The sequence below is a fragment of the Ammospiza nelsoni genome, chromosome 3, assembly GCF_027579445.1.
Source record: "Ammospiza nelsoni isolate bAmmNel1 chromosome 3, bAmmNel1.pri, whole genome shotgun sequence".
In the NCBI taxonomy this organism is placed as follows: domain Eukaryota; kingdom Metazoa; phylum Chordata; class Aves; order Passeriformes; family Passerellidae; genus Ammospiza; species Ammospiza nelsoni.
Genome location: NC_080635.1, coordinates 22,884,624 through 22,910,936, shown reverse-complemented (window position 1 = coordinate 22,910,936; position 26,313 = coordinate 22,884,624). Strand labels below are relative to the sequence as shown.

The window sequence follows — 26,313 nt, the reverse complement described above, 5'->3', positions numbered from 1 at the left end:
TAAAATTTCTTTAGGGTTTCTTTAGAATTGCTGGAATTTTTGCAAGATTCTACAATCTCCATTTCAGACTCCTAACCTTGGCCTCATGTTTTCCAAAGATGGATGGTCTCGTGGGGTTTTTATGGGGGGCTTAGATACCATTTTGAGGTTTGGAAGGAGGACATAACTAGGAATTGATATGACTGAGATACCCAGCTAGGGGTGTCCAAAAGCTAATAACACCCTGAAAGCAGCACTCTACAGCTGAGTTTCTGTATTTTGTGAAATGCCCTGGATTGAATTTAAAAGGCTCTTTCTGAGCCATTTTTTTTGCACAAACATGCAGTAGCTGCAAGATGAATTTTTAGTTTCAAAATAATTGTGAAGATACACTCCTCTTTCAATGGCACATATGCTACAGAAGGAACAAAACCACTACTGCAAGGAAGGATTTGGCATTTCTAATTGCTTTTGAACCTTCTCCAGCATAAAAATTTAAGTGTTAGGTCCCTGCCTGCCTTCTGGAATTTGGATACAAGGAAATAATTTTTGTGGAGTAAATTTGTATCACATACTTCCCAGTCACTGGCTGATACATAAGATGCATTTTGGCCTTTTCAGAGCATTCAGGAAAATAACTTTGTTACTGCTTGAGTGTACGTGAGAAATTTCTGGCTCTATCACAAATAGGAGTATTCAGGGGAGCCTAAGTTTTCAGTTAGAGGGTAAATTTAAAACAGATAGCAATTTTAAGCTAAACTGTGCTGTAAACCTTGATATCAGTGTTCTGTTTTTAGCTTTATAAATTGTCCACGAAATGCAGAAATCCAGGGACTCACATTTTAAGTAAAATGCTACAATGGATGTTTCCCCTGGGCTAACTTTCTCTTGCTGGGCAACTTTGTCCTTGGCCCTGCTTTTTGAACAAATGGCTATAAACCAGAAGTAATGCTCGTGAAACCTATGAAATACAGCAGGAGATAAATATCAAAGCTTTGCCACTATGAAAAAAGCCAATCACTTGTTTTTAAATTTTTAAATGTTTAATAGTAATAAAATGGTTATAAAAATAGGAATATAATTAGAGTAATAATAATTTTGGACAATTTGGATTAGGACAATATGAGACAACAGAAACAAAGAGTTACGGACATCTGGGTACCTTTTTCTGGGCAGCATAAGTCCAAAAAGTACATCACATTAACAGAGGATTAACCCTTAAAAGCAATAGCCCGTTGAATATTCATACATCTCATACATGATGCATAAATTCCATTCAAACAGGGGATTCTCTCTGGTCAGTGCCAGCTTCTTCCTCTGAATCCTAAATGGCGTCTTCATGGCTGAGCAAGGCGGGAAGAAGTTCGTTTCTTCTGATTAGGGGGCAATAAATTCTCTTTCTCTGAAAGATTCAGGTGTCCTGTGGCTGCTATCTGGTGTGAATCCTTTCCTTAAAAAAAGTATCTTACATAGCATAGTTTCTATTTTAACATTTTTTTATAACCTAAAACTACATTTAACACAGTATTAAAAAAATTAATACAGTACAACTTTCTAACATAACACATATAATATTCATTTTAATATTTGCAAAAATCCAGTCATAAAATATCCATTTTTCACAGCCATCATGTTGTAAATCTGCTTTGTCTTTTCTTTCTAAGGAAGGTGCTGCTGGAGATAAATGTCCCCAGGATGCAAAGGCATTGGTTGTGCCTCACCAAAATCAAACTCTGGGTTTGATTTCACTGAGACCAGCGCAGCGCAGCAAAGGTGGATTTGCCTCTGTGTCCATCTGCTGTAAATAAACTTGCTTCTCTCTGGAAGAAGTCTCCTTCCCGGAGCTGGCTTGCATCCAGGGCCTCTTTCCTTGTCCCTGCAGTTCCCTGGTGTCTCATTGCTGCTTCCGTGCAGGAAGCCCATGACAGCGAGTGTGCCGAGCAGTGGCTGGATAGCAAGGACAGACGATGCTCTGTGGGCATGGCAGTGGTGAAAGCCAAGATGTGCCGGCCATTCTTAGCACAGGAAGAGTTTGAGCCCTTCTCTGAGGTTGTTAGCTGGCAGCAGCTGAGAGCAGGCAAGGACGCAACAGCAGGGAAAGGAAGAATCGGAGAACAGAGCCTATTTTCATCTGGTTTTAAGGAGTAAATGCTGTCTTTGGATGGACTTTGAGATCACCCAAATTTCGAGGGGAAAAAATGTTAAATGAAGTCAGCTGTAGATCAGTGTTTGCACCTTCTTCCAAAAGAACAAGAATAGTTTAGGATGCTAACACTGCATCTATTCCACCAGCCAAAGTGTCCCAGCCCTTTCCCTGACCCCAAGGGCAACCACAGCCTGTGCCAGAGCTCATGAAGGGCCAAGCACTGGCACTGACAGAGTCTCAGCTGTGTTTTCAGCCCACAATGTGCAATATGGATATACACTCCTAAAGTGAAAGCCAGTTATTCTGTTGCTTTGACAATGTTTGTTTCAGTTCCCAATATACTTCTTCCTCTTGAGGTCCTGTTTAAAAAGAAAAAAGCTCTATTACTACAGTACTTAGAACAAGTCAGATAGAGAAACTGAGAGAAATTTACCAAGCACCTGATCTTACAGAGGAAAACTAAAAATAAATCAGGTTTTTTTTTTTTTTTGGCAGGAATGAGAGAGGCAAGAAGGGCCTGAATCTGACATAGGTAGCTTTATTTTTAAGAGCAGATTTCTTGCACACACCTCCTACCTGCAAATTCAGGACTACTTGCAGTAGTCTCTAAAATTCCATGGTGCCTGCAATCATCCCTGCTGTTGCTCAGCTACGTGCTCAGGGAAAGCAAACATAGGCAAATTAATAGTTTGAAGCACATGTTCATATTATTATCCATACTGTAAATAAGATTAGGAACTGTGGCTTACATAGGTCAACAGGTCTTGAGTAAAATACCAACTCCTAATTAGTGAGAGTACTTAGAACTGGTGGCTGAGTGTATCCACAGCCCAGACAGATCTGATTAGGCTCTGACCTACCCATGAACAATGTGCAGTGTGTTATTTGCTGAACATGTTCCAAACTATTTCCCACAGAAACCAGTAAAATACTATTAACATTGTTAGCAAACTAAAATATTTCTGTATTTTCTTATTATGCTTTGGAGAATAATCTGTCTCTTTATTAGGGGACACTGTCTGCAGCAGCAGAATTACCAGCAGTGACAGGGGCTGCCAGACACTGCTCCTGTGCAGACATGGACCGGGCAGGGTCTGGGGGAAGATTGCTTACTGAAGTGATATCCACATGAGCCAGAGGGCCAGTTTTCTGGGGTATGTGTCAAATCCAATTTCAGAGGTTGAGTGGAAACAAGGAATGTTTTGCCTGCGGCTCTGGAGGCAGTGAAGGACAGGGGTGGATGCACACGCCCTGACAATGTGCTGTACTGGCAGCCTCTGCTGCAGTTTGGGCTCTGCCTCTGCCCATCTGTCTCTTATCACTTCAGCACATTTCTATGTATCACCACTGCAAAGAGACAAATCTTAACAGGGCAGGGAAGGCCCTGGATTTTCCCAGGATGTGCTGGAAGTGGTGTGGCCCATGTGTCCCTGCTCAGATGGAGCAGCAGCCGAGGTGCCCTGCCTGTGCCCAGGAGGAGAGGTGAGGGATGCGCCACAAAGTACCAGGCTGTGCCCACCCAGCACACCAGCCACCAAAAAGGTTACAGGAAGGAGGTGGCGCTGCTCCTTCCTTGGAGATGTTGTGGGGATGATTCACATCATTACTTGTCACCATAGGACACGAAACAACACGAGCATACACACCGCTGCTCTCAAGGTGAAGAAAAGGGAAGTTTATTTTCTGACTCCAGCATTTGTAGTTTACCAAAAGTGACAGTGGATTGGAGGGTTAAAGTGCCACCTCACAATGACACTGGACAAACTAACAGTCTATCAAATTTCTCTTCCTCCAAAAAAAACCCGCAAAACAATAAGTTATTTACAGAAAGTGTGTGAGAAAGTTTGCTACAAGAATATAAACATCAGAAGGCTTAGAAAAATCTTAAAAAAAATCAGGGTGACATCTACTATCGCCCCATCATTCTCATGCGGCCAGCTAAAGTCACACAGTGTTTAAGTTCAGTTTAAAAGACTTCAAGAAGTGTGAGTCTGTGTGTGTGTGTGCACATACAGCACAGATGTTGGGATGTGGGGATTGAAGCAGAGCAGGAGTGCAGGGATTGTGCAGATAAGGAACCACGAGACAGATGGACAAAGAAAATGGGAGCAGAGGTGTGAACAAAACATCTATCTATCTATCTATCTATCTATCTATCTATCTATCTATCTATCTATCTATCTATCTATCTATCTATCTATCTATCTATCTATCTATCTATCTATCTATCTATCTATCTATCTATCTATCTATCTATCTATCTATCTATCTATCTATCTAATCTATCTCCGCGCTCCCAGCACTTCCAGCAGCCCGGACTGCCGTCCCTGCCCCCGGAGCTCCTCGCCCCGGGCAGCGCTGCCGGTCCCGCCCTCCCGGGGCCTCCTCCCGCTCCCGCTCCGCCCGCCGGGCTCGGCTCGGGCTCGGCTCTGGCCCGGCCCCGGGGCGGGGCGGCGATCAGAGCGGCGGCCAGGTGACCTTGGCGGGCAGAGCGGGGCTGCGCCCGCCGCCGGGGAAGCTGGGTGCGGAGACGGCCGAGATGGTGGAGGACGGCGGCGAGGAGGAGGCGGAGGGGGAGAGCGGGGAGGTGCCGGCGGCGCCGCAGCAGCAGCAGCAGCAGCAGCAGCGCTGCAATGGCTTCCTGCCCGGCAAGGAGGCGGCGGGCGGCGGGCAGCGGGCGGCCCCGGCGGCCCCGGAGGCCGAGGAGATGCTGGCGGCGGGCGGCGAGCGGCGGGAGGCGCGGCTGGAGACGCGGCTGTCGCGGCGGCGGCTGGCGGTGCTCGCCGTGTTCAGCTGCTACTCGCTGGTGAACGCCTTCCAGTGGATCCAGTACAGCATCCTCAGCAACGTCTTCGCCGGCTTCTACGGCGTGTCCTTCACGCAGATCGACTGGCTGTCCATGGTGTACATGGTGGCCTACGTGCCGCTGATCCTGCCGGCCACCTGGCTGCTGGACGCCCGCGGGCTGCGGCTCACGGCGCTGCTGGGCGCGGGGCTCAACGCGCTGGGCGCCTGGCTCAAGTGCGGCAGCCTGGCCCCGCAGCGCTACCCGCTCACGCTGGCCGCGCAGGCCGTGTGCGCCGTGGCACAGGTCTTCATCCTGGGGCTGCCCTCCCGCATCGCCTCCGTCTGGTTCGGCCCCACCGAGGTCTCCACCGCCTGCGCCGTGGCCGTGCTGGGCAACCAGGTAGGGCCGCAGGGGAGCGAGGGGGGCTTGGAGGAGTGGGCTGCCTTGGAGCTCGGCATCGAGTCGGAAACGTGGTGCTTGAGTGGGAGAAGCTTTCTGCAGGATGCGGTGTCGGGAGAGCGGCCGGGTGAGGAAGCGGGGCTGCCCCGGGCCATGTGGCAGTTCCAGCAGCTGCCGGCAGCGCAGCAGCCGAGAGAGAACCTTCTCACTCACATGTGGTCCTGCCCCACTTCCTCTGTCTCGTTTTGGCGCTTGGATTCATTTGACTGAATCCACCCCCGTTGGAGGGGTATGAACTACGTGAACTTTCATGAAGAGCCCCAGCGACATGTATTGGTTTCTACTTTTTAAAATATGGCCTCTAATTGCCAGGTGCCAGTAGTCAATACCCTGGTGACTCCTGAAGTTTTGTGTAACGCTGTGATAGTTCACATCACTGTTGGGAGCTGATAACTGAGTCACGGATTTCCTCAAGCTCCCTGGTCCTGGCCAGTTTCAGAGAGCTGGAACAGGTGCATCTGAAAGCACAGGTGCAGGTATGATACTTCTTCCTCCTATAGCCTAATTCTCACCTCCTGCCACTGTCCCAGCTTTTTTTTTTTTTTTTTTTTTCTTTTTTTTTTTTTTTTTTTCTTTTTTTTTTTTTTTTTTTTCCTTTTTTCTCCTGTGGCAAAAAAATGGCTGAGATTCAAATCAGCATCACTGATGCAGGCTGAGGTCATAGGTAGAGTTTGGTTAAGATAATGAGGAATTTGTTTTTTATCTTGTGAGTCTAATGATTTTATGTTTGTGCACTTTGGATTGTGACAGCAGTGGCATTCATTTTACATATTTACAGTGAGGGTGTACCTACACCTTGCCGATTCCTCATTAGCTGATACCTGGCTGTTCACAGTTCTTCAAAAACTTTTTTTTTTTTTTTTTGCATTGGAGGTTTCCAGTGGGCAAGTCAACTGTCTCTTTTGGACTGAAGATTTCAGAAATTGTTGGTGTGGTTTCAGCAGTGAGGCAAAAATTTTGGATCTGTATCCTGGTATGAGGTTAAAGGTTTCTTTGACATGCACCAGTCCTCCCAGTAGCAAGGAGTTACTGGGTTTTCAGTTCTGCAGTAGAGTGTCAAGTATCCAGCTTGGAGCCCGAAACTGATGCTTCACTGGGATGCTGAGATGTGGGATTGAAGTGGTGCAGGACAGGAGCAGGAGGGCAGGACTGTGTGGATGGGAGCCACGAGAAGGATGGACAAGGGAAACAGGATCAGGAGGTGAACAGAATAAGCCGTGGATATTTCTGGAGTGTATTCCTCTCCAGAAGCTAGGACTGATCTCAGTGTGCCTGTTGAAGTGTGTTAATAGAACAACAGAATTTCTCTATTCTCGCATTTTATTTCCTTAAAAAAACCCCTAAAACCTCTCAAAGGCTAGATTGAAAAAGTAGCAAGAATTTAGGCACTTGGAAGTTAGCAGTAATGTCTGTGTATCCCACTGCAGTTCCCTTCTGCATATACATTCCTGCTGGGTCTCCGTGTCCTGATATCTGCACAGCATGAACTGTGTAACAGAACACTCACTGTACTGGGCAATTGCACAACCTGAACTGTGCCATAGAACACGTTGTTATAACCCACCCAGCTGCTGGTCATCCAATTCCTTATCAGATTGCTTATCACACAGCTTCAGACTGTGTGAAACTTCAGAGCTGCAGCGGTCGGCAGGGACAGCCGGCAGGGGAGGAACAGAGCAGTTACCAAAATGTAGATCTCACTCCTTTGGGATGCTGATCGTTTGCAGCTGGAACACAAATCAGTGGGAATGCAGTGGTGTACCTGCCAAGGGTTGTTTGGAGTGCCAGATCTCCACAAGTATTTACCATCGTAAGTGAGGCATGCCAAACTCATTGGAACACTTTCTTCTGTCCCTAACCTCTCTAGATGTAAATTATGGGAAATGGTATCCCTCGACTTTCTTGGGACATTGTGGGTACTGCACCGGCTCCTCTTGGGGGAGGAAAAAATATACCTAAAGACAAAAAGTAACTGTGTGCTCAGTTCGTGTTTGTAGGGTTCATATAATGAAGAGTGAGGACAAAAAGAGACAAATTCTTCCTGTGACCTCTGGATACTGTGTCAATATGATGGCCTGGGAAGAAAAAAAACTAGCAAAACTCTCATCAGGGTATGCACAAAGAGTGTTTTGTAAGCACAGTGGCACACCTCTAATGTGTGTGCTTTCTGATTGTTGGACTTGCCACTGTAACAGTCTTTGGTGCTCTTTTTTCATTTAATTTTACCTAAAATAAATGTTCCAACACTTTAAAATGCCGTTAAGTTTTGGGGGAGCAGAAGAGGGAAATAGGAGAATAGTCCAAGACTTGTTCCTTCATGTTTTAAAATGCTTTACATATGTACCTAAAATTTCAGTCTTTTTATGTCTCTTTAATGCAAAAGCAGTTGTTATGTTGGCATTTACTCCACACACAAACCCACTACTTCTTCATTCTGTGATTTTCATTTATTTCCTTAGCAATAATTGTTGAGTTTGCTCTTAATAAGGATATTCCTTTTCTCTGCTCTGTCGGTTCTTCAGTGAACCTTGCAGTCAGGCTTTGCTGTAGTGGAAGGAGCATGACATCAAATGAAGAGCATTTCTGCAAGAGTAGCTGGAATCTTGTGTCATCTGTAGCCCTTCAGCTGCAGGATGACTGATACAAATTTATGTTCATGCGTGGTGTTTACACTTCCTGTGAAAAGTTCTTGTATGTGTATGAAGATTCTTGTACAAGTACTAAGTGTGGTGTAAATATATACACCAAGTGTGGTATTGTAGCTCAATTGAGAAGGGGAAAGGTTAAACCTGGGTTATGGAAGATCTGGTTGTAAAACAACATCGAGAGCAAGTGGCTCAGAAGTGTGATACTAAAGTTTTATCAATGCTTATTATGATAACAATTTTGAATTTTACCTGGTAAGACTTTTCACTTCTGTTGATTTGTATGTGCAGAGGGAAATTAATTTTGCCTTTTTTTTTTTTCTCTCCTTGCTTTACAGCTTGGTACTGCAATTGGCTTCTTGCTGCCACCTGTTTTGGTCCCAAATACACCGAATGACATTGATCTTATGGCACACAACATCAGCATCATGTTCTATGGAACAGCGATAGTGTCCACACTTCTGTTCTTCTTAGCAGGAGTTGGTAAGTGTTCAAATTACTGGGATTTATGTGCTGGCTACAGAGAGTGTTTACAATGTCTCGCTTTAAAGCAGCTGCCTGCTCAAAGTAAGTGAGGTCACAATTTTTCCAGTTTGTGTTCACTTAGGTGTTGTGCCAGGGTTAAGCAACAGCCAATTCACTGAATGTCATGCTTCACATGGGGTGATTTCTTTTAGAATATTTAGTTCTCTTAGTTTCTTTGCTGCAAGGACTTATGCTATAATGTGAATTCACTCTGTTCATCTTACAATTTGTATACAAAGGTCCTGACATATTGCAGATTTTGGTAGATGTGACCACATAACACATCCTTTGTGGATGTGACTCAGTTCTTCCATGAGAAAATCTAGACTTTTTTTTTTTTTCATGGAGTTGTTAAAACTACAAGTCACTTTCCTGGAATTCATCAAGCTGAAACACTTCCAAAAACCTAAAAAACCCCCCTGCATATTAGTTTGGTAGAGATTAATCAAAAATTGTTCCTTCTTCTTTTTCCCCAGTGTTTGAAGAAAAGCCCAAATACCCTCCCAGCCACTCTCAAGCAGTCCTGCAAACTAAACCTCCTGAGGATTACTCCTACAAGCAGTCCATTATTAACTTGTTCAGAAATATTCCATTTATACTTTTGCTAATCAGTTATGGTAAGTGGTGCTATCTGCTTGTATTCTGGCAGAAGGGTTCAAATGTGGGCCAGAAGCATGTAGAATTTTAGTTGTGGGGTTTTTTAAGGGGGAGGGAGTGTCAAACTTTCATTTACTCAGGTGCCAGTGCTGGAAAGTCCATAAGGATGCAAAATATCGCTTATAGGTCCAGATTTTACCTGGCACATAAAAGGTTTTGTGTTGTGAGTCATAAATGTCAGAAGATGAATTCTTTAGGGTAACAAATCAGCATGTCTGCACCTGTAATGACTGAAGCTTTTTTCTTGGTACTGCAGGTATTATGACTGGGGCATTTTACTCTGTCTCCACATTATTAAACCAGATGATAGTAACTCATTATGAGGTAAGTTTCTTGGATCTTATCTTTCTCTTTTTCACTGTGCATTTGCAGAGGTGATATTTATTTTGTAGGTGCTATGTGTGCTCAGACATTTGGTTTCTTTTATACCTCTGTACAGTTTCTTGTGCCATACAGCTGTGGGAGTCATAGGAATGTTTGTTTGCACTTATGACTGCCAAGAGGTCTGAACTTGACTCTGAATGGAAGCAATTATTAATGAGCACCATATAAATATTTGTTGAAAGGGAGAAGAAGTGAACGCTGGGAGAATTGGCTTGACACTGGTGGTGGCAGGAATGGTGGGTTCGATTATTTGTGGTTTGTGGCTGGATTACACTAAAACATACAAGTAAGTGTGGGTAGGCATGTGTGGGGCTAGGGGTAGGAGAGTGGTGCAATTGCATTAGGAAAATACTCCAACATAAGGGCTGAAATGATTGGCTGATGAAATGCAGTCGGTCCCTGATCTTTTAGTGGTCTGCATGGAGAGAAGTTTCTGCAGCTACAGAGAAAGGTTGAGACTCTCACTGGTTATTGGCCAAAAGAAATGAGGGAGCACAATGCAAAGGGATTTGTCATCTACTCCTGTCTCTTCAGGAGTGTAAGGAAAGCGCTGTAGGTCCTACATACAGTGAACAGGTGGCCCAGTGGGCTGCTTCTCCTAGGAAAGCATAAAGTCTCAAAGCCTGCCCTGCATTGTTTTGTAAAATGGCCAGCTGATGGATTCTCAATTTTTTTATGCTACTCCTGATCCTATTAGTAAGTGTAATGTTTGCTTTAACTCAGGGGGTGACCATGGAGGAGAGCTCTCTTCTGGGGCAGGAGCTCCTGGGTCTATCATCCATGGTGTGGTGCCCCCAGGAGCGAGCACTGCCCTGGAGCACTGTTTGTGATGGAATAGTTCTCCCCTGTGACTCAGTACATTATGTGCCTCTACAAGCCTAATGGATGTTAATGCTGTAGGTTGGCTTTGTTTCTGCATGTGTTTTGGCTTACAAATATGTGTTTTTAGAATTTGGAAGACATCCCTTCTTCCAGATTGAAAATAAATAGAACACTGCAATGAGATTTGTTTGACTTGCCTCTTGTAGGCTGACTTTTATTGCTAATAGTGTTGGACTCAGCTGCTCCTGTGTTGATGTATTGTGTAATGGGCAGCACTGCAGAATGGCCAAGAGGTACAGCATAGCAGAGAACTAAAATAGTCTTATAAGGTGGTAATATGTGCTGTGATTGTCCATTCTTTGAGCGTTTGAGTCAGTGTCCTTAGCCTGGAGTGAAGCAGCCAGACAATGAAGGGTTCAGGAATGGGTATGTGCTCACTGCATGCTAAGTTTGAGACAGGATTACATGAAGCAAATTTTATAGCTTTAGAATGGCTTATGTAATGTTCATGTTATCCTTCTATGCTTCAGCAATGTGCTATGGCGTTCTATGAACAATGTTAATTTTTTGTTGTTGGGTTGCAGGCAAACTACTTTGATTGTTTACATTCTCTCTTTCATTGGGTTGCTGGTGTTTACCTTCACCCTGGACCTCGGATACCTTATAGTGGTGTTTGTGACTGGAGGAGTGCTTGGGTGAGCAATAAAAGAGCACGGCAAGACTTACTGCAGTTCTCTTCTGAAACAAATTTAAATGTTTTACCTAGATGATTCTGTGTATTCTGTCACCATGGTCTCAGCCTATGCCTTTAGCTCACAGTACAGATAGGGTTTCAGCTTCTGTTACATCAGAATAAAGCTAAAGTAAGTCACTTTTCAGTAAATCTCATTTACCATTTTATGGACCTAAGAGAGGTCCCTATGTGATCAGTTTGTCTGGTTCCTATTCAAAAAGCTGTCTGCAGTGAAGTTGAAGCTTTCTCTTGAGCAGTGTGTAGGTGATCAGAGTTTGAGCAGGTCTAGGAAGACTGCCTTCTCTGCATTTTCATCAATCTATGCTTTGACAGCCCAAGCAACATGCTGGTTCCTTTGTTTGCTGTGCTCATAGATACCCAATCTAAAAGCCTCAAGAGGGGCTGAGGGAATGTTGCTGTATTCAGACACAGAAGTCAAGATGAAACCAGAAATGTCTTGAGAGTTTCAGTCTAAAAACCAAATAACCTCAGCTGCATTTTAAGCTTTTTCTCTTTGGTCCCCTCAGCTTCTTCCATAGCAGCTTCCAGCAGGTGTTCAAGTGTACAGACTCACTCCCTACTCATGGCCTCCTTTTGTCCTCTACCATGGATATTTGGGCTGATCAAATGATGATGTTTGTGCATGGCTTTCATATGAAAATAATTGGCTTCAAGTATGGAGTGGCTTGCAGACTCTTTTGCAAAGGTTGTTTCATATGTATGGTGGTTATGGGAAATAGGACAAACATATTTTAGCAGCTTTGCCCTAAAGAGAAAGATGTGTGGCTAAAATTCTTGGACCATGCTGAGGGAATGAAGCAGTCACTATTGTTTGGAATTACTGAATTCTGTTAAGTCATGAACCCATGACAATTCAGAATACCAGCTAATTCATAACACCATGTGTGTATGTTAGGTTTTCTTAGCTCTAGTAACAGATGAAGGCCCCACCTGTCATCCTCTTACTCTCTTCTTTAACAGGTTCTTCATGACTGGCTATCTTCCACTTGGGTTTGAATTTGCTGTGGAAATTACATATCCAGAGTCTGAAGGCACTTCCTCGGGTCTCCTCAATGCATCAGCACAGGTTACAGCATTTTATTTCTTCAAGTGAAGTAATGTTCAGGAATGCCACTATGCTCAAGTCTAGGAAGGCTTTCTTAGACTTTGCTAAGTCTCTGTTTTGTTGCTACAGTCCTGGTTTTTTAAAATTTGATTTCTATAAGATGTGACCTGGAACTTTTAAAGGCAAAATTACTCTTTTCTGTGTGATCCTGATGCCATTACTTGTTTGTTTATAGATATTTGGAATTGTCTTTACACTTGTTCAAGGAAAGCTCACAACAGACTACAGTCCTCGTGCAGGAAACATCTTTCTTTGTGCTTGGATTTTTGTGGGCATTATTTTAACAGGTAATTACAAGTACAAGTATTGGCTTTTATTTAATGTAAAAACATAGGTGCTTTTAGGATGATGTTGCTAATATATGCACAGCCATCTGACCACCATCTCTTGAGACATGTCCTGAATTTGAGACAGATGTCCATCTCTAGAGTGGGGTGAGAAATAGAAACAAATGCACAAATGGAGGCAGTTTGCAGTTTTCCAAATGCAAGAAATTGCTGATGCACTCTGGAACTGTGCCAGTGTTTATACATGTTGACTCACAAATGTGCTGAAAGTGCTGAACTATTAAGCTTTTCTTTAAGTGCTTGTGGTTTAAAAGATTTTATTGTCATTGCCTTCTTTGTGTGCTTTGTGAGGAGCAAGTTCAAATTATCAGTGAGTTCAAATTGCAAAGAAAAAATAGGGCTATTTTGAAAATGTGCTGAAAGCAGCTTCTGTGTGCTTGCACCCTGCAAACATTTCCCTTGAATTGCATATCACTGCAAAGGTGTCAACCAGCTTTCCTTTTCCTTCTTTTCTCAGCCTTAATAAAATCAGATTTGCGAAGACACAATGTAAATTCAGGGATTATGAACTTGGACGTTAAAGCTGTAAGTGGTGACTCTTTTGCCATGATTGTATTACCTACTTGAATGCTTGACTTCTACTGGCAGAACAATACCAGCTGCAAAAGAGTACTTGACAAGGTCTTATGGCTGGTTCCATGTTCGTATTGAACAACAAAGCCACATGGCATGCTGCTCTCACATATCTGTTTTTCTCCTTAACTCCCGTGAAAAAAACTGAAAAAACTTCTGCTCTCAGAATTTTTTTGAATTTTTTGAATATTTGAGTTTTAAGTGGCAAATAATATTATTTTATTGCTTGAATCTTGTGTTTTCATAATAGCGGGGAAGCATTTTAAATTGTGAAGCCTTTTTGTTTATTGGGTTGTGAGGCCATCCTGTATACTATATATTTTATTTAAAATACCTGCAGTCTCTTCAGATGAAGTCAGTGTCTGATAAACAGAAGCCATGCTGGAGTTTCTATGCAGTGCTGCATAAAGAGCTGGGTTTGTTCTTCTGCTGACACTCTCAATTTAAAGGAAGAGTGAGCCTAGCATTTTCTGATCATCATAAGGCTCCATGTTTCAGCAGTTTTTCCAAGCTACTACAGTTACTAGTAGAAATAAAGCTCTCAGTAGAAAGTTTTTTAAATGCTGTGGGTTTTTCATTGCTTGGATCAAAATATGAGACAGCTTTTTGGAGTCAGACATCATAGGATCCTCTGCCATGCTTATTTTTGTGTAGGTGTCTTGCATGCCCAGCAGCTTTTGATCATCTGTGACCAATTTTAGTGTCTGTATGAGGTTCAGAAACTTTGAGCTGGTGCTGCCTGAGCCAACTTGAACCTGAAACCTGCTGGCAGCTGCAGGTGCTCAGTGTGGGTTTCCAGCCGGGGTTGGGGCTGTTCATCACTTATCTGCTTTCCATTATCACCTCGTTAATTAGCCTAGATCATCACCCGGCTTCATTCATATTAGCCAGGGTGTCAGAAAAGCTGCAGTCCTTGCCCTGATGTTGCCATGCATGATTGAGACCTGGCTGTGTTAATAATATTCAGTATCACTTTGATGCTGAACCTTGATCAGGAATCTACTGTGGTTAAATGTAACAGAGAAAAAAAAGGGAAATTAATCTTCATGTGACAGATACTTATATGCAGTAAACAGATACTTCAGAGTTATACTAAGAAACTAAATTCTATGTTTGGGCTCTCTTATTACAAAAATAAAAGAAAATAGGGTTTCATATAATTTGCTTAACTGGGCTAATTAACTACATATACTGTTGGAGCCTAACCTAATAATTACCCAAGAATACTGAGTTTGAGAATAATTCTGTTCAATAACAGCCTAATTCCTGTTGTGTTTTTACTTTTTCATCTTCCTCTTCAGGTACCAGTTGACAGTCCTGTAGAACCTGAAAGCACTACATTAAAGATTCAGTCAGCTTTATGAAGCTGAAGGAAGGTGACTCAAAAATGCACAAGTTTGGTTAGATATGGAATGATATGAGCTAGTGTAATCACTGGATTTGTGTGTATGAGTAGTGACATGTGTTTGTTGATATTGGTGGTAGTTGTGTACTGGAAGCTATGAAAATGCTCAGTTCATTTTGCTGAAGATGCAAAGAATTCACCTTTGTATGGAATATTTATTTTAACATTTTCAAGTCTTGCAGTTTGATTAGTAAAGAACTGTGTGAACACTCTCCAAAGTAGGGAGATGTGCATTCAGGATGCATACTTGAAAAAAATCAGGAGTCTTGAAGTACAGTTGTCATGATCAGAAGTATCTAATCATCTTTTATGCTTCATTCTTGCTGGTGCATTTGAAAAGTCAAAGAGTAGGGAAATGCACAGCAGGAGGATGTTCACGAGTTCATTTTTTTATTTTAAATGTATCTGTATTTGAATATAAGCCAATGATTCCTTCTGGGAAAGTGATAGCACAATACTGAAAACGAGAGATGACGTGTGTGTTTCATACTGGCATCTGACATTTCTTTTGCCTTGAAACTTCTTTATAGGTATCAAAAGGCAGATAAGAGAAAACACTGTTTTTGCTATAGCTTCATTGTAGCATTTCTGGGGAGATTCAAAAAGTTTCTCACTAGATAAGTTGGAGACAAAACATTTCTTATTAAATACAGTAAAAAGGAGGACAAAGGCCTTTGATATCTCTGCTATGAAATATTTATAAGCAATGGAACACTACCACACAAGTTTCCTCCACGGAATATTTTGAGTGCTTTCTCATTTAAAGAGAGAAAAGTACGTGTTTACAAAGAGCCAGTGCCTTTACTTTGTAAAGAAGATCCCTGCCTCATCTTGAGTTTAATCAGTGCTGCTGAAGAAATTCCATTTTGTGTGTTAAACCTCTGAATATTTGTGGAGTATCAGAAAATGTGTTCTGTCCTTTTTATGAATTGTATCACTTGTCTCGTGTGAAATTCTTGTGCTTGTGTAACTGAAATCATGTCTTTTACAGTTAGGTAAAAGCTGTAAGGATGACTGAAAAGAAAATAGTGATATTTTCACTATTTCTGATCAATTATTTTCTTTTATACCATTTTAGCTGCAAAATGAGCAGACATTATTAACAGTAACTTTTTGTTACTTCATTTTTCTGTATTTGGGATGGGGTTTTTTCAGTTCAGTGCTTTTGAAAATTTTCTCCTTTACCTTGTGCTCTATGTACACACCCACAGAACTGATAGCACTACAATACTATTATTGCTGGGAAAGTCAGACCTGGGTCAGTGGACTTTTTGGAAACATTTCATTTTTAGCTCAGCACAGTGAGCCTGCAAGTTCAGTGGCATCAGTGCTGCTGTGTCTCTGAGTTCCCACAGATGCAGTGCCATCCAGAAGGTGCAGTCCTGCTCCAAGTTTTCCACAGGTTGTTACAGCTGGGGATGGGGAATTATTTGACTCTGTGCTGGGCTAGTTGATTTTCTTCACAGTGGCTGGCAGGGGGCTGTGTTTTGGATTTGTGCTGAACACAGGGCTGATAATACAGAGATGTTTTATCCTTGCTGAGCAGGGCTCACACAGAGCCAAGGCCTTTTCTGCTTTTCATAGGTCAGAAAAGGTGAGGAAGTTGGGAGTGCCTGGGATGTTGGGAGGAGACACAGCCAGGACAGATGACCCCAGCTGACCAAAGGGAAATTCCAGACCATAGGACATCATGTTCAGTGATGTCTGGGGGGCAGAAGGAGGAAGGGAGGGAGGTTTGGAGTGATGGTGTTTTCTTCCCAAGCAGCCGTTGCACTTGCTGGGGATGGCTGAGCACCTACCTGCCCATGGGAAGCAGTGAATTAATTCCTTGTTTTTCCTTGCTTGTGTGTGTAGCTTCTGCTTCCCCCATGAAGCTCCTTTTTGCTTCTGCCAAAGATACTTGGCTACCTTCTGAAAAGGTTGAAAGAAGATTTTAGCTGGTTGGAAACCCTGCTGGGTCCCTGAAAAGAAAATATTCCTAATAATGAAGGCTTAATTACATCCTGGATTTAATATTCCCCTTCTAAAAGAAGCTTGAAAGTTGGAAACCTATGAGCTATTTTCAGGCAATGATGAAGTATTTAAATGTAAGGCTCAGCAGCAGAATCAAGAGCAAATAAAGAACAAATCAGTATTTTTTATGCAATACTCTTATCATCTGTCAAGAAATTAAAGTTCTAGATCATGGCAGAAATAAATTTGGAGTAGTTGAGGCTTTGTGGTTTTTGCTTTTAATTTTTGGATTTTAGCAGAAAACATCCACTCAATCAAACATAGAATCACAGAATGTTAAGAGGTTGGAAGGGACCTTAAAGACCATCTGGTCCCAATCCCCCTGCCATGGGCAGGGACACCTCCCACTGGACCAGGCTGCTCCAGGCTCTATCCAACCTGGACTTGGACACTGCCAGGGCTGGGGTGTCCACAACCTGCCTGGGCAGCCTGTTCCAGTGCCTCACCATCCTCACAGTAACAAATCTATTCCTGATACCTAAATTAAATTCCCGCTCTTTCCGTTTGTACCCATTTCCTCTTGTCCTATCACTACAATTCCTGACACGGTCCCTCCCACTTCCCTGTAGTCTCTCTTCAGATAATGGAAGGTTGCTGTAAGTTCTCCATGCAACCTTCTTAGCCTGGAAATTCCACATGCATCTGGAATTGCAAATAGGGGTTCTGACTCTTAGCTTTCAGATCCTGGCTCAGCCCCCCAGCAAGAGTAGAGCTGGGGACTAAAAATCCTAATTGTTTAAAAAAGTAATTGCATCATGAATGGAATTGCACATCAGCTAGGAGAGGATGGTGCAAGAAACCAAGTGAGAACAGGCATCCCAGTCCCATGCATCAGCTTCTGCTTTTCAATTTGCTTTTTTTCTGAGTGTTTCAGGAGAGCTCTGGAGGATGCAAGAGAACACACACAAGGCACACAGTAGGGAACATAAACAAGGGGACTGCCCCCCAGTAACATCTCTTTCTCTTGCTAAATGCCCATGGTTTGTGAGGAAGAAAGAACAAGGGAGGAAGTAGCAACAATACATAGGAATAATTTCAGATTAATAGTGATGCCTTGAGAGGCTACCTAGAACAGAAGCTAGACAGTGTAAAAGGAATAAAGTAAATAAGTAGGTATTTGTTAAAAAGGCCTTCAAAGGAAACACCTTGGGCAGTACAAGAGCCCAGCCAGGGCTACACCCAAGATGGGTGATGGGTCACACATTTTCACACTTTTGTAAGTTTTGGTCCATTTACATATTGGGGTTAATTGTCCAGTTACGGCTTCAGGTTATGAAGTCCCATCCTCCCAGATTGCTCTCCTCAGTTATCTCTTTTGGGCCCAAAACTGCAATGGTGTCCTGGGTTCTCATGCTGGAAAAGGATTGTTTTGTCAAAGTAAACTGTGAAGAGAATTTGCTAACACTTCGTATGAACTTCACAGTTATACACTAATGCAGTACAGAATCTGGAAAACATCAAAGCTAAAGCTTAAGGCATCAATAGGGCTTTTCTAACTTCAGCCTCTTGGTTATCTCTTTTGTTCAAGGCAGTCTGTTGTTTCAGAGACAATCAGTGGAGTGTGTAATTAGAGCTGCCAACCTATGTTGCCTAATGAAAAAAAGGTTTTTTGAGAAATATTTGTACTACCTTGTGCATCTACAACCAAGTGAAATTTGGTTGAGATGTAAACATTTATTGTTTTCCTTTTCCATTTTGTGAACTCACTAGTTTTTCTGTGTGAATGGGAGTGTGTGACCTTTACAGTTGCTGTCTTTCAATACATGTATGTACAATCCCAAGTGTTACAGGCTATTGATGTTTCATGGAGCACAAGCTGTCATTGCACACAATAATGTGTGATTGCCCCAGCCCCACCATTCGGTCTGAATTCTGTAAAGAAGGAAGAAGTGATGTTAATGCAGGAACTGGAATGAATTAAGCAAAAAAATTTCCTAAGAGAAATGTATTTCTGTGTAAGACCCATGTTGTTTACTGCTTATGCCTTTGTTCTACTCATGAAGATAACAAATGTGTTTTACTGTAATATTTTGGTTTTGTTAATGTCCAATTCTTTATTTCAAGAGAAAATTAAAAGTTCTTAATGAATATTCTCTGATTGCAATACTGTATGTATGTGTATATGTGGATGGCATCATTCCTTACCATTCTATGTTACTAATAAAGTGTATAATGCCTAAATTGATTGGAGCCAAGGGTAACATTTTTGACAGCTGGCAATACAGCTGCTAATCTGAAAGTGATTATTTTTTTTTCCTTAGAACCTGCCTTTTAATGTAGGAAATGTGTAAGTGTATGACTTACTGTGACATTAATAAACATACATGTACATGCAGAGTACATGCAGGGTATAGAAATTTATTTTGCACAAGAGTATTGGCATCCAGAGACATTTTCTTGGGGCATAGAATTAAAGTACTAGCATTGGTAGTCAAGTTGTACTGCTCTAGCACAGAGAATTCTCCTTGGCTTTGGAAGAGGTCTGTAAGGAAATGAAAGGGCGAGTTAACCCCTAAAGCAGAACAATCCAAAGGCAGCTTCTTGATGGCAGTGCAGACATTATTTTAATAAAGCACTTGGTTGCTGAGAGATTATCTGGGGGAGAGGGTAGGATAACTTCTGAGACAGGATAGAAGGGAGACATTACATTCAGTTATGGCTAGAATCAGAGGTGTCTTCAGCGGGAGCACTGCAGAACCCTTGTGAGCACTCTGCAAGGTTCTGTCACCTACCCTCAGGCAGTTAGCCCAGGTGTGAGCCAGGAAAATTTGAAGAACCTGCTTCAAAAAATGCAGAGTCACGGTAAGAAAATGTTTCTTTTTTTTTTTTTTTATCTCACTTTTCCACAAAGCTGGAATTCTCTCTCAGCTATTTTGGTATAGGAGATGCTCCACAGAAGGTGGCTAGGTGGCTGCAGGTGCTGCAGAGCACAGCAAACACAAGCCTTGTGTCATGAAGCAACACTGAGATGCAGTTCAACACTGGGTTGAACTTTCAGGTGAGTTCTTTGTTTTACAACCAGGACCACAAGGTCATGTTCCTCTTATGGTACCTCTATGACAGCTGCAGGCAATATCCCCAGTTAGCACTGTAATTTAAACATTCCCACAGCTAGGAAGGAACAATCCCAGAAAAGCATTATTGTCTAAAGTTTCTTTGGCATTGGAGTTTTGGGGTTGGTAATTTTATTTCTTTTTTCTGGTTAGATTCTCAGTCATTCAAAGAAAACACTAGAAACCTCATCAGGTAAATGGGAAATGTGAAGCCATCCTGCCTATTAGTCAGATAATTATTTCTATATCTAGGAGGAGGCTCTGTGATCCAAAGCTAACAATTATTACCTCTTCCAGAAAGTGATGTGGTTTGTCTATGGATAAAATAGGCAGATGCCTAACAGTCCTGCTGCTTCCTGGGCTGGAAAGAAGCCCAGGAGAAGCCCCTTAGAAGTCTGCTGGATTTCCTTCTGCCTGTGCTTCACAATGAACTAACCCTATCTGACCATGCTCTAAATCAATATTTACAGCTCTATTAAACAACTTTTGAGAAAACAAAACAATAATATCCTGAACTTTGTAGAAAGGACTTCAGCAGATATGTCACAAAGGCTAAGTATTGGCACTGGTTAGGCATAATTACTGATTTGTGAGTAATTATATATTTGTGAGTAACCAGCTTATATCTGCTTAATGTCAGGGATGAAAATTCAGCCTCTAGGATGCTAACTTTCAGTGATTCCTCAATAAACTGCTTCTGCTTGTAACAGTGTTTAGACCATTAAAAAGGCAGTAAATCTAAAGGGCACTGTCAGTATTGTGGCCTTGTGTTATGAGTTTCCAGAAACAGAGACAAGATTCTACAAAAGCTACAAAATCCATGCAGATAGAAAAATCCTGGGGAAGTATTGAAGGCTTCAGAAGTTTTTCTAGCCTGCATTAGGCTGAACCAGAGAGGTTTCTTTTTCAGAATGGGGCAGTCCTAAGGCTTTTTAGATGTTGATCACTAGCTTGGTTAAGGTAATAGAGGGACTGCAGCTGACTGCAGAATCAGTTATTCTTTTATAAATCAAATTGTCCAGCTTGCTGCCAAGAAAAAAAGAAGTTAAAATATAACAGTGCAGCTTCCAAGGCTCTGCATGGCATTTTCTCCACTAAATATTGGAAGGCAACTTGATTTTCTCAGAATAATTCATCAGCTGGTTCTGAACAACCCTGCAGGCATTAGACAGAATGTACATCCTGTGTGGAATGAAGAGGCTCTGTCCCATGGGAGTGAGAATGACTCACCCAGAGATCATTAGCTGGCTCCAGGGGACTTGAATTTGTGTTATCTTCTGCTCACAATTGAACAACTGAATTTTCTTCAGGCCCTCATGCTAAACAAAAAAAAAAAAAAAAAAAATCACTTGGAGGCTACTGCCTAAAGTGTAGCCTTGTTTGCTGAAATCATGATTTCTCATCTTGTCACTGCCCCACTGAAGCTTCAAAAGGGGCTGAAGGCCTCAAAGGCTCAGAAGCTTGACAAAATTGTCCAAAGCAGCCTGTCACCAGGGGAGATACAGAGGTCCCCCAGCTTTTGGGGAACAGAAAGCCCCATGGTCAGTGTGATTTTTCTCTGACTTATTTCATCTGCTCTGAATGCGAGAATCTCATAAGAGTTGAAATGTCTGCATGCACTGAGAGCATTAAGGAGTCTACTCCAAGTCCACAGCTTGTGTGATTACATAGCATTCCTGAGTTTGATTCCAAAGACAGAAGGTGCTCTGTAGGCTTCAGTTTGCTCTGAAGATTACTATCACTCATGTCATGGCAAATAATGAAGATGGCTGAAATAAATAAAGTAATTTTGCTCCAGATTACTGCATTTCCTCTAAGAGCTTTATTTTTAAAATGACTGTGATATTTGAATTTTACTGTCACCTTCAGGTGCTTCTGCAGCATTTTGATTACCCTTCAATCATTCTCTGGAAAGGGGAACTCAATCTGCAGAGCACTGTCTCCCAGGGATGCTTGAAGTGATGCTTCAGATCAAAAATTGTTTGATGAAGTCATCTGTGTCGTCATGACACCTTGCAGCACCATGGCACTGGGAACAGTAAATCACACATTTCTCTTTGCAGGTTTCACACAGCATCTCAATTCAAAGGCTTTTGGTGTTTGGGCTTGTGACACATTCTATTGCTAGGCTTAATAACTTTTCCAGTCTGCTTTTCTTCCTTCCTGGAAAGAAAATGCATTTGAGGAACTTTAATAATAAGGAGGACATTTGGTCAGTGTTCCCTAACCAGCATCACACTGTTCCTAGAGGGCACAGGTTATCCCATAGCACAGCTAGACTGCTTAACTTATTTCTGATCAGCAACAACAACTGTGCTTCTAACCTCAAGCAGGCAGGGGTTTCTTGCAGCGCATTTCTCTCTCCAGGAAGGCAGGGATGACTCAGGTGCTCACTTGGCAGCGGAGGTAAGTCCTGACCCTCACCTCTGGTGCCACCACTGGCAGCTCCTTTGTGACAAGGTCTGTGGGTGCTGATGATTGCTGAAAAGAAATCTCATTTCTAGGGAGCGGATTTTTTCAGCTACTGCTGTTCTTTACTGCCTGTATTTTATTATGCAGCTCCCCTGGGAAAAAAAAAAGAAAAAAGTGCTGGGTAATTTACCCTGTGACTAAATGTTAAAGAAGTAATTAGTAAAAAAAAAAAAAGAAGCCAATATTCATGGAAGGTTACATTAGTGTTTTCTTGTTTTTTGTAAGCAGAGCTTGCTGCGGAGAACAAATCATGTGATATGGTGTCAAGTAAGACATTCAGAGAAAACTGTATTGATGTAATTATTTTCTAAAGCTACTGCAATGTTTGAGACTGAGACTTTGGAACAAGACAGGAGTAAGGGAGGCTAATTGGGATGCTGATGTTGTACCACTCAGGACCAACAGTTTCACCTCTATCTGATGCCATCAGTTGTAGACCAGAGTGAGGTGACTGTAGGAAGTATGGAAAAGATTATTTCACCATCAGCAAAGGCTCAGTCAGGTTACTAGGACATGATCATCTGCAATAGGGAGTGGAAAGTGAAAATTTGCAAACCAGTTTTGGGGAAGGTCTGATTTATAGGCTTTTCATGACACTTCGAATTTTTTTAATGCTTTTAAAAAATCTTTTTTAATGAAAGAAAAGCTTGCCTGTTGGACTAGTCTGAGAACAACTGGAGTCCATCTAGCCCCATCCAAAATAAACACTGTAATGATTTGTTGCAGTAGGATTATTGCAGGACATCCTGGACTTGCTCAGGCAGAAATCAAAACATGCTGCTGAAGTTCTTCATTGGGGCAGCCAAAGCAGCTGATGGCTGCTTTTTCTGCTAGACCATTGCAAAATAAACAGTGGCTTAAGAGTTTTCAGAAAGGGCTACCTTGGGGAACACTCCAAGGAAGCACACCCTCAGGCATTTCTTTTATAGCTTGCCTCTTTTTGGTTTTTTTTTGGGTTTTTTTAAGTCTGCTTTAGATATTTATTTTCCCAGTGATCACAGGGAAATTCTATGAGTACAGAAAGTTTATTGGTTACGCAAATCGCTCCTGCAAACGTCTACCAACAGCCATGCCATTCCCATATTGCCATGGTTACATCCTTATCACAGTCTGACCTTTCATTTCATCACTGAAAGAATCCCATTCCAACATAATGTTCAATTTAGGAAAAAAGCCCCAAATAAACAAATGTTATATTCCTTTCAAAGGATCAAATGAGGTCACTATGGTCTTTTCAGGAAATGGGCCAATATTTGCATTGCAATAATGCAATTTACTTTAAGCAGGCAAACTTTCTTGACCTGTGTTTTCCTGCTGCCCTCTGCAAAGCTGAAGCACCCCTGTAGGATTATCCCTTGTGGCCTGCAGCCGCTCTGCTGGCTGCTAAGTGCAGAGAAAACCATTGAGGTCACTCGGCCTGGCTTTGGCAGAACAGTGTGCCCAAGCTGGTGCCAGAAAAATCCATAAACACCAGAGGTTTATGTCCAAAAAGGAGGCAGAGGAGTCCTGCAAGTTTACTTGCATAAAGGAAGAGAGTCCACTGAAGCACAAGCCCACAAAGCCTTCTCTCCCGAGGTTTTGGAGGGTGCAGCCTCCTTTTATCCTCAACTCCCGACTACATGTTTCTCCCTTCCTTTCCTTATTGGCTGAGGTACTAGGAAGGCACAGCCTTCACTAAATGCTTACCACATATTCCCCCCTTGAACCTGCTATTTTACCCCAAAGTTCAGAAACTCAGGCCGGTGCAGACCCCACTTGTTTGGTTCAGTAGCTGAGCTGTCAGGGCTCTGCAAGGAACCTGCTGCCCACAGTTAGCAGAGACATTGAGCCCCTTTTCAGAGATGTTAGCGTCCACACCTTCACCCGTAAAATTGTTTGTAAGGACTCTTTCCTCTCACTGGGAAGGTATCCAGGCTTCAGGCTTTTGCACTGAGTGCTGCCAGCTGGAGGTGCTGGGCACATTTCCTGCTCCACCAGTAACTGATACTGGTACAGCGCTGGTGTCCACTTTTACTGACCTGGGAAACAGCCCAGGTCTGGATCTGTCCTGTTACCATCTGATGGAAGGAAGGAGTGTAAAAAATGTATATTTTATGATTGGTTTTTCACAAATATTAAAATGAATATTATATGTGTTATGTTAGAAAGTAATGCTGCATTAATTTTCTTAAGTAGTGTGTTAAATATAGTTTTAGGTTATAAAAAATGTTAAAATAGAAACTATGCTATGTAGGATGGTTTTTTTAAAGAAAGGACTTGCAGTGAGATAGCAGCCACAGAACACCTAAATCTTTCAGAGAAAGGGAATTTATTGCTCTCTTATCAGAAGAAACTAATTTCTTCCTGCCTCGAAGGTGCTGTTAGGATTCAGAGGAAGAAGCTGACGATGACCAGACAGAATCCTGTGTTTGAATGGAATTTATGCATCATGTATGAGGTGTATGAATATGCAACAGGCTGTTGTTTTTAAGGGGGAAATCCTCTGTTAAGGTGGTGTCCTTTTTCGGGCTGCGCTGCCCAGAAGAAGGTACCCGGACGTCCGTAACTCTTTGTCTCTATTGTCTCATATTGTCCTAATTGAAATTGTCCAAATTATTATTACTCTAATTGTATTACTATTTTTATAACCATTTTATTACCATTAAACTTTAAAAATTTTAAAAACAAGTGATTGGCATTTTTCACAGGAGGAAAAGATAAACAAGCTTTTGCTTCCCAGCACTGCCTTGGATGGCACCAGATTTGAACACTCCCTTCTTGCACAAAAGAAAACTTAATCTGTTCCTAGGAGGGTTGGAATAAAACGTGTCCTCTGCCCCTGCTGGCTGGGCTGGAGCAGCTGCCCTCTGCCTGCCTGCAGAGGCATCAAAGCAAACGCACCAGGGCCAGCTGTGTGCTGTGGCTCTGAGAATGGTCCTGTTGTGGACTGGGACCCGGGGAATTGCTGCATGGCCTGGCTTGGAGGGCTCCAAGGTTGCAGAGCTGGGGCTGGTCAGGCAGGGCAGGGGCAAGGGCAATCTACTGACCAGCCCATCCTTTGCTGCAGTGCTGCTGCTAGTCTTGTTTCACTTCTGGGTTTGTTGCCCCCCTTGTGGCCCTGGCAGCACAGAGAGGCATTCCCGTTCACAGTGAGAAGTGTTTTCACATTACAAGGTTTGTTGATAGTAGAGTCTGGACAAGGCATGACAAAGATCTTAGAAAAGGCTGGAGCTGTGCTGGCAAAAGATCTGCAGAGCAGAAAACCACTGAATATCCAAGCAGCAAAGCAGGAGCATGAGAACTCACAGGCCATGGGACAGCAAATGACACCAGTCATCCCTCCCCAGCCTGGCTGCAGCTCCCTCTTCTGAGGCCAGGCCAGGCTGGAGCTGCTGCCCAGGAAAGCCTTCTCCTGCTGGCTCCTCGCACCAGAAGGGCTGTTTGGAAACAATGGGTAATAGAGGAAGTGCTTTCCCAGACAAGTCCAAATAAATACATGAATGAACTTCCTCTGCTCAACAGCACAGGGCAGTGAGAGTTTGCTGTGTGGCCAGGCTGAATTCACTTCTGTTTGCTCTCAGAGGGACAGGATAGTGGGACTCCTTGTGGGGGGGGGGGGGGGGGGGGGGCACTTGGGAGAAGAAGCCTGCTTGGAAAAAGTGCCAATGCTATCACCTTGCTGCCATGGTGCAAATTAAGAGCTATTAGGTTTCCTGCACTTGGTTGTGTAATTGCACTGCAGGGCCTTTTGAATGCTGTATTTAAATGAGTCTGCAATTGGAAATAATGAAGGTTAAAACCCTCTTACATGATGATTCTATGATCAAATTAGTTCCTTTGACCCAGAAAGCAGCTGTGGTAGCAATGAGCTCTGCACTAGGAATAGGACTGTAGATGGAAGTGCTGTTCAGAGCTAGCTTTAGAAAGGTACATCCATACAAAGGGACTGAATTTCAAAGTCAAAGGGGTCTGGCACACTGGGACAGAGGCTGGGCAGGAGCCTGGTGTAAGAGGAAGACCTGCAAACAGAGCAGGGAGGAAGGCAGCTCTGCCTAGAGTCACGGTATCAAAATTAAGTGGCCCCACGAGGTGAAAGTTGGGGGCATGATGCATATCCCATCCTGCCCTTACTCATCTTGAGTATCTGTTCATAACTAATACCAGGGAGAGCTTTGGCTAATCCAAAGCAGCATTATTCTATTTTTAC

At 42.7% G+C, this 26,313-nt stretch overlaps 1 protein-coding gene across 1 annotated transcript; it reads left to right on the top strand.

The window, feature by feature from the left end:
- The first annotated feature begins 4,664 nt into the window (after positions 1-4,664).
- On the top strand, positions 4,665-18,783 carry FLVCR1 (FLVCR choline and heme transporter 1). The gene is made up of 10 exons (XM_059468600.1): positions 4,665-5,312; positions 8,356-8,500; positions 9,019-9,159; positions 9,456-9,523; positions 9,766-9,869; positions 10,990-11,100; positions 12,120-12,225; positions 12,440-12,551; positions 13,069-13,136; positions 14,486-18,783. Exons 1-10 carry the CDS (start codon positions 4,665-4,667, stop codon positions 14,546-14,548), a joined length of 1,566 nt encoding a protein of 521 aa, XP_059324583.1. The 3' UTR covers positions 14,549-18,783.
- The last annotated feature ends 7,530 nt before the right edge of the window (positions 18,784-26,313 follow it).